Source organism: Haliaeetus leucocephalus, unplaced genomic scaffold, assembly GCF_000737465.1.
Source record: "Haliaeetus leucocephalus isolate CR32 unplaced genomic scaffold, Haliaeetus_leucocephalus-4.0 Scaffold373, whole genome shotgun sequence".
NCBI classification, from domain to species: domain Eukaryota; kingdom Metazoa; phylum Chordata; class Aves; order Accipitriformes; family Accipitridae; genus Haliaeetus; species Haliaeetus leucocephalus.
This window is the reverse complement of record NW_010972809.1, coordinates 5194486-5203029: the sequence shown is the minus strand read 5'-3', so window position 1 is coordinate 5203029 and position 8544 is coordinate 5194486. Positions and strand designations below refer to the sequence as shown.

Genomic DNA, 8544 nt, shown 5'->3' with positions numbered 1-8544 from the left:
CCCCCCCCCTTCCCCCCCCCCCCCCCCCCCCGACATTAAACAGTGCCTTTAGAGTCTTGTTTGTCCTTCACTGTGCTTCTCTTCAACCTCACAAGCAAAACAGTTGCTGGGTTATGATAACTGTAGAGGTACTGTACTTGTTGTCATCTTGGAAAGGAACAGAAAAAAACCGAAATAGTAACAAAACCTCACCTTGCTTTCACCTTTATTTTTCAGAAAACACCAAGGTTAGGATGATGACACTCTTGCAGCTACCGTTTTGGCACTGAGGGCTTCTTATGTGTGCTGCAGTCATCACCTGAAATTGTGCTTTACAGAGCTGCTGGCAAATCACCGCAGTTAGGATTGTGGTTAACCAGCAAAATAAATAGCCTATATTAATACACATTTTAAATGAAGTTATGAAAATCGGGAAGATGGGCTAATTAGCCTTAAAAAGAGAGGTCAGAACTGGAGATTAAAATGTCAATTTTATTTTAGATAAAATCATATTTGAAGGGCTTATGTTCCCTGTCTTTGCACAGGTCCTACAACTCCAAACCAGTGCTATTGTGCATTTTGTACAAGCTCTAAAAGGCTTTGTTCTCATCTCATTGTAATTTGAGCAAAATGGATGTCTTTTCAGTATACAGAGTTAGTACAAATGACAGATAATAATACAAACATTATGAAAATGTTTTCATAAATAGCTGCATGGTTCCCTTCCTGCACTCATACAAGTGTTTCCTTTAAAAGGAAAATAGGAGGAAGTAGAAATAACAGGCTTTAAATATCCCTATTAAAAATCTGGAAGAAAGCCACTTGAACTTGTTTAGCTGTTAAACAGCTTAACTTTTGCATCAGCTATGATTAGGCTATTACCAGGGGTTATCAGTGTTTATTAATAGTAATAATACTTAACACTGTTATCACTATCGGACTCCCCACCTGCTGTGTGTACAACAGCGGTTCACAAAAATCACAGAGGTTTGCTAGCGAGCAGGGCTCTCCACTACGAGGGGCTCTGGGGTTAGGGCTGAGCTTCAGCTGTGGGTGAGCAGCACGGAGCAGCGATGCCCCAGCTTGTCTTGTCACCCCCTCGGCTCCAGCCTCCCGCTGCGTCGGGGTGCGCAGGGAGCAGCCAGGTTGGTACAAAGCCTCCCCTCCCCGGTCACCGCCGCCAGTCAGTGCTGGTGCTTCTGCTGCATTTGTTAAAAAGCTTGAGTCCCAGCTGCTCCTCAGCAGTAACACTGCTGTAATTCTTTGCATTTGAGGCGGTCAGTCTTTTCCTTTGCTTTCAGCTTGGTTAGGGGAAAGCAGAAGTAATGTCTGTGTTTTTGTACGTGCTGGCGTGCACGTTGGCTCCCCACGTTGCCCGTTCTGCCATTTGATAGCTTAGGGGCAGCACTACGGTCATTGCTTTCTGGGTAGGAAAGAATAAAAGACAGTTAGTTTCTTCCAAGCAGGCAAATAAATTACATACAAGTGTTTGTGCTACAGTGAGAAATCGGGGCTTTTCCAGCTTTTCTTAGAGAAGTGGTTTGTATATCGGGGGGTGGTTACACAATCTGTATCACTGTTTTGTTCTCCAACAACTGATTGAGCCAATAAGAAAGAAAATTTGCTGAAAGGAATGAGTTCATAGAAAGCTTTTATTATTTTATACCTTTGCTTTTTTTCCCCTCTGTATTCTGAAGAGCATTTTAAGAAATACTTCAATAAACTTCTTTCACTGAATTGAATATGATACTGCAGTACAGATCAGGCACGGAGGTTTCCCTAGCTGCACCTACCTGATCACCTCTTGCTTTCAAAGGCAAAGACTTCATCCCATGGCGATGGTCTGTTATGGTTACTGCCTTGCGCTGAAGATACGGAAATTCCCTTGACTCATGGCAGTTGCCTACACGCTGCATACATGTTGCCTGTTTAGTCTTCAGCAAATACCAAACACCATGTGTTCAGCATCTCTCCCTTAATTATTTAAAATGGATGTTTGCCAGGTTATAGCAGGACTTGATCATTTACTGATGAGGAGAGTTCCTTTTACCGGTTTATCTCCTAGATAGGTCCTGTGATCTGCCTAGACTTATATCTATCATTATATAACATTATAGACTATAATTGAGTTTCAACAACTCTGTCCAGTTATATCATACTTGAATTTGTAATGTTAGCCTCTTTTTTTAAAAAAAAAAAAAAAAAAAAAGGAAACTATTTATCAGTAAATTCACGTGAAGGTACTAGGTGTCAGTGGGCCAGTGTTCAAATAGCCCTTGGAGGGCACCGCTAGGTGGGAAGGTGACACGGGTGATTGTGCATGCATGCAGTATCATACTGAGGCTGTTGCAAAAGAGGGATTTTATTTCTCAAGTGAAATGTTTAGGTCTGTTGGGCTGACATCTTGTTTATGTCATGAAATCTGCTTTCAATGAAGAAACTTGACAACAAGGTTGGCAGCCAGGCATCTGTTGATGTATATTCCTGAGTATTTCATCCCAGTTCTGTGGAGAAAGGTCCCAGAGAGTGAACATAAACCTGAACACATAGCTGTTAAAAAAGAACTAATTATTTGATTTTCTGTTATTGAATTGCAGGTGTCCCAGGCTCCATGCCCAACGCAGCATGGGAAGGTGACCTGAAAGCAGTGAAGTGGATTGATATGGAAGAGAGCCATGGAGGTTGTCATGGTAATGTGTACATTTTTCTCCATTTCTTCTTCCTGTTCATATAGTGAAAAACACAGCCTCTAATCATAATATGAGACAGTCTTTAGACAGCACTTCATCAGAGAGAGAAGACATTAAAAAGGGGTCATCTCCTTCATAGTCCATATGTGAATGACAGTAGCCACATGAACAGTGAGAAAGCTGGAACAGTTCCTTCTTCATCAGGAATTTTATAGGCTATATCAGTGTTGGAAAGGGGGATAGTTGGCAGCGCTTAGGGCTCACATGAGTTAGCTATTTTCTTGAAGGCCTTGGGGGAATTTTCTTGCAGGTGGGTGGGAAATGTATGTCCCACACCGGGATGCAGATGTGCTAAGCCAGCAGCAGTGTGCAGGGCAGGTGTCCTGTGTGAACTTGGACAAATCCTGGCTCTCAGCTGGGCACCGATGCCTGCCAGAGCCACAGCTGATGACCAACCTAAGGAACTGCAGGCTGATGATGATGGTGGAGCTTTGAGTTTTCCTACGTCATGTTACTTCATGACATGACATTAGCAGTAGATAATCTTCTGTATGGCACACTTAATTTTTCAGTCACTGGTTTGTACATTGCGTACTTGTCCAAGTGGGACAAGAAAGGGAATATCAAAATGCTAATGATACAAATTTTATTTCAAGAATTTTTAATCCACAGCGTAGTTTTTTGTGTTGAGGAGAAAAAATCTGAGAACTTCAGTCACCTTCAATTACAGCAGTTTCACCTTGGCATAACTACATTGAAATCAGTGAAATTACAGCAATATCATCCAGAATTAGTTAGTGGAAAATCTAGTATGAGTAAAAGTATTGGTTTCTCTTCACTGACAGAGGAAATTCCCCTTTGCTGTGTTTCAGCCTTGTCTGAGAAAGAGTCTCAAGTAATAACACTTCCTTTTCTGAGCTTTCTCCTTATTTTGCGCATTATTTATTCTGAAGTAGCTTTGCTCGTTTCAACCCATTGTTCATACTTATTCCCATTGCATGTGCAGTAGGCCTTTCAGCATGTTTGCTGTGCAGCAGATTATTTGTAGTGGCTTTGCAGATAAAACTTCTCAAAAAGAATCACTTGGATCTTTGATTCTGACATCGCTTTTTTCCTTTTTCTTTTGGCAGGCCATTATGTCAGAGGCATTTGTGTATATGGAACAGGTGACCTCAAGTGGCTTTTTAACTCCACCTCTATGTTTGCAAATAAGTTTGAGCTTAAAACATATCCCCTGACTGTGGAGTGCCTGGAGCTGAGACATCGGCAGAGAACCTTGTTGCAGAGTGAGGTTCAGGTGGAACCCAGCTGGTATTTTTAGCTAGCAAAATCCCAGGCTACAGCATCAATAAAAACGGTCAATAGCAGCAGCAATCTTAATTTCTGCTGTGCCAGAAGCATGAACTCATGAGATGGGTTTCTTTAGGATGTTCTGTAGATGCAACTTGGGTCGGCTTGTCTTACGCTGCTTGCAAACCTCACCTTCCACTTAACACCTGGAGGCCAAAGCGCAAGAGATCCAAAAAGAGACACCAGGGTAAAGCTCCTTATGCAGCTGTAGGTGCTTTGCACTTTTGCCATTTTTAATGGGCTGTTTTCCAGCCCCAACTTTTGTCTTGCTACACTGTCATTGCTATCTTTTTCTATAAAAATATAAACTGAGTCATGCATTCCTGGCACTTCTCGTGTCTAAAAGACAAGTGTGCACATTTGGTAAGCAAAAAGGTAATGAGTCACAGTCAGCAAGATCTTAAAAGCAGGAACACAGCTGCTGGCTATACATACGGATACTGTTTTGTCAAAGATACTAATAGTTACTGCAGAGAACTGATGGAAAAGTACTGGAAATGGAATAAAGATGCTGCACTTCCCAGATCTTACCTGTTCTTTAAATATTTGTCGGGACAAGGTTTGTAAGAGAAAACAGCATCTTTTACGAGGTCAATGGGTATGGTTAGAAAAATCAGACAGGCTTTCAGGCACAGGAGCCCTTCTCCATGTCTGAAAAACAGGGACTTGCATATTTGTCTTACTTGCCCAACTAACAGAACTGGAAAAAAAATTAAAAAAAACATCTCTACATGCAGATTTTGGCCCACCAGTGTCCTTAGATCATCATGTGTAAGGACACAGAGGGAGAGATGGAAAGCAGGGAAGGAAGTAGCAAGATAAATGTGTTCAGGATTGAAAGAGCAGTAACTGAGCTTTGCCAATAACTCAGTAATTCTGTGTCACAGTTTGATATGGCATAAGCTTTCTTCCCAAGTTTAATTCCTTTTGTTTTAATATCATGGTTAAGGCACATACTTAACCTTGGGGTTCACTTCATTACAGCCCTATTTTTATTCCCCAATAACAGCCACTAGAGGGAGGCCATCAAATATCTGAGCAGATTTTCCTTTCCAAGTCTACATAACCCTTTAAAGCACACAAAATCTCAACAGACGAGGCATGCCACAGGGAAAAAAATCAGTGCTTGGGAATGTTTTAGTATGGCAAACAGAAGGTAAAAGTTACAGGTATTGGTCATTGTGTCCTAAAAACACAAAGCGAGGAAGCAAAAGTATGAATGCTTCTTCCGGTAGCTATGACGGTCGTATTTACGTGGCATTTTAGCAGCACTGTTGAGTGACCTAGTCACCAGCATGGAGGCAGTATAAATAGGGATGCCTGAATCTAAGGAGAGTGTGTGCTGCTCTCCTGTCTCTCTTCTGAACAAGTGATGATGGCTCAAAGAGTACCTCTTGAATAACAGCACTTTACCACCAACTTTATTAAAACATTGCTAATTTCAGGGTCTTTTAACAAACTGGATTGCAAACTGCAGCAGTTCAGAAACAACAACACATCATATTTAGATGTCCTGAAGCATGGCTGGTAAGCCTCAGGGAAGCTTCTGAACAGGCAGGATCTGCCTCAGTCAGCTTATTCTGCATTAATAGCTGCGAACACCTAATAATGCAGATCCCTGCAGAAAGGCACCAAGAATTTACCTCCAGAGCAGAACTTTGGTGAAAAACCTGTTCATTTTTGGGGGGAGGGGAGAAGAAGAGGGCTTTGCTAACTTGCTGCCATGGTGGCAGCTGAAGAGAAGTATTTCAGAGAGAGTCATCCTTTGAAAGAGGGAGTTTTAGGGTGGCCAACTTGAGAGCCCTGGAATCAGCCCCCCCTCCTTTGCTCTAACAAGCTGAATATCCCCCAAATTGAAACATCCCAAATAAAATAGAGGCATTCTCACCATTTTATGTGAATATTTAAAGTAGCCCAGAGTACAAACAAGATTATATTTCATTGTTCAGACTCCACAGGCAAATGGCAAAATATCACCCAATAGCAGAAGCAATAAGGTTGGCTGTTTGAAACTACGGACATAAAAGGGTGTTGTACTCTGAGCCTGAACAAATATAGATATTTTAAGACTGGATTATATTACTTGTTTAAGTAAGAACCCAGAAAAACATCACAGATTTCTCTCCAGCTGTGATTTAGTTGGGGTTTTTTTTTCTTGAATGCTACTCCAGGTTATGTTTTTCTGTAAGTAAATTAATATGTTTTCACTGTGTGACTGATTTTTGGGTGCAACACCTGCCTCATCAGTCTCTTTTTTTTTTTTTTAAAGAAAGAACATTACAGTTAATCACTGTAGAAGACAGAAAAGAACAATTTCTGGCAACCGAGCTTAAGAAATGCATCTAAACCAATGAGACTTAACAGTATTAGTGGTACTTTGGAATAGCAGTGAAAGACTGGAGGAGGGGGCTGGTAACAAGGATGTTAAGCAGGGTTAGACTTCTGTGCACAACAGTAACAACAGTGATTGGGTTCAGCAACTGTGGTACAACTCCATGGAGGAAGCTTGCACTCTGAGTAACCCGTATCTGTACCTCCTCATTTTCTACAATCAGGGCAAGGCAAAAAAAGGCAAACTCTCCCAGTGCTACTTGTAGCTGCCTTTCCGAATGAGTACAAAGAGAGGAGAAAAGTTTTCGGTTGTTCAGTCGCTCACTGAGACGCTGACTGGGACAGGGCACACAAAGGACATGCTCTCTCTAATGGGATTTCCAAGCAAGTGAGACTTTCCACTGAAGTCAGCTTGACTTGCTTAGACAACCCACTGGATGCCTTTCTGCTTATTGAGCTCCTAAAGACTTTTATACACCTTGCCCAAAAGGAGCCAAAAATCTCACTGTAAGGCAAGACATGTGCCACCGCTGCCTTTTGACTCTGAGGACAGTGAAACAAGGACAGGAACAGGCTGCGCAGAGAGGCCATGCAGTCGCCATCCTCAGAGGAGCTCAGGACCCCACTGGACAAAGCCCTGAATTCATGACAAGTACATCTGCACAGGCTGTCATTGCTTTGGGATTAGGATTCACGCTTATGAATGAAAATTATCAGTCCCCTTTCCTCAACCTTTGTGCAGTCCTAACATTAAGGATGTTTTTACATACTGTATCATGCTGTACCAGCACCTTCATGACCCTGCAAACTTCTGTGCCCGTTCTAGATACTGCAATGCTTTTCCTCCATTCCCTAGCATCTCAGATGTTCAATATATTAAAAATGAAAGGGAGAAGCAGCATGCATTCCTCTTTTGTCACTCCATATGTGAGGTAGGGAGCAGAGGGCATTTGGAGGAGCTAGCATTGCACCTTCTGTCAGTGGTAGGGAAGGGATGTCACCATTGCTTCACCCCTTGCTTGCTATCATCTTAGCGTAGGACAAATCTTGGACTCATCATCAGGGTTTAACTGGTCTATTAATGCAAGTAGGTAGTCGTGCAAGACGTGGAGTGCTCTGCAGCATAGCAGTTGGGCTTGCAATGGGACGTATGAGCTGACAGGGCTGGTGCTTGCCAAGTCTCAAACTAAGCCGAACTTTCTCCTACAGGGTTTCAAAGTATCTGTCGGATGTGGGAGTTGAGACTTTCTTCCTGAGCTTTTATCTTCCTAAGGCACGCTATTTCGTCAGGTCCAGCAGGCGCCGTCGGGTGCTCGTCTCCCACCCCATAGTACAGTTAATAGGAGAGCGGAGACGCCAGCTGGCTCCCAGGTCCGCAGGTCCGGCTGGGCTGGTGCAGTCCGCGCTCAGCGCGGGCCGACGAGCAGAGCTGCTGCAGACGGAGACCCCGTGGCCACGCGTTCCCCAGAGCCAGCCGACACCAGCTGTGGTTTCGGCCTCGCACAACGCCCACGGCCGCAGGCCTGCCGTTCCCCGCTGTGGATAACTTGCAGGTTTCCCTTGCAGGTGAGCACACCCAAGGACTTCCAAAAATCCCCCCCTGCCCCTAGGAAGACGCGTGTTCCTGCAACACCGGAGGTGTGCGCAGCAGCCGGAAAGTACACCAGCAGGTGTGGGAGCGGGTCCGAGAAAAGCAGGAGAGAGCGCTGGGCCTCCTCGCCTTCACTGCGGGGCTTCAGCCTGCTGCCGCGAACCAGGCACCGGGGACTCTCCTTCTGTGTTATTAATTGGCCACAGACCAAATGAATCTCCGGCGATTAAAGCACCGCAGGACCGGGATGCGCCTCAGCTTCCCTCGCCTGCCTCACGGCTTCCCTCGCCCGCCTCAGCCCGGGCCTCGGCCCCGTCCAGGCCTCGCCTCAGCCTCCGCGCTGCCGCCGACCGCGCAGGGCCTCGTCTGCCCGTCACCGCCGCCGGGCGGGACCTCCGGGGGAGGCGGTACCGCCGCGGGGAGGGCGGCCCAAGGTCGGAGCGGGGGGCGGCGGGCGAGGCCGGGCGCTGACCGCGGCCTCCGCTGCCCGCAGATGGAGTACGACTGGCTGGGCTTCGGCTACGCGGCGCTGGTGGCGGCGGGCGGCGTCGTCGGCTACGCCAAGGCAGGTGGGTGCCGGCGGCGAGCCCGGTCCTGCCCGCC

General features: G+C 45.3%; 2 protein-coding genes across 2 annotated transcripts in view; both read left to right on the top strand.

The window, feature by feature from the left end:
• The window catches only part of GCNT2 (glucosaminyl (N-acetyl) transferase 2, I-branching enzyme (I blood group)), a 7335-nt gene extending 3345 nt beyond the window's left edge, over positions 1-3990 (top strand). The window contains exons 2-3 of the mRNA XM_010573311.1: positions 2577-2669; positions 3800-3990. Coding sequence (XP_010571613.1) covers positions 2577-2669; positions 3800-3990 — 284 coding nt within the window. The remainder of the gene's footprint in view (positions 1-2576; positions 2670-3799) is intronic.
• Positions 3991-8407: 4417 nt separating this feature from the next.
• The window catches only part of LOC104835310 (transmembrane protein 14C-like), a 3155-nt gene continuing 3018 nt past the window's right edge, over positions 8408-8544 (top strand). Inside the window, exon 1 of the mRNA XM_010573225.1 lies at positions 8408-8510. Coding sequence (XP_010571527.1) covers positions 8435-8510 — 76 coding nt within the window. The 5' untranslated portion in view covers positions 8408-8434. The remainder of the gene's footprint in view (positions 8511-8544) is intronic.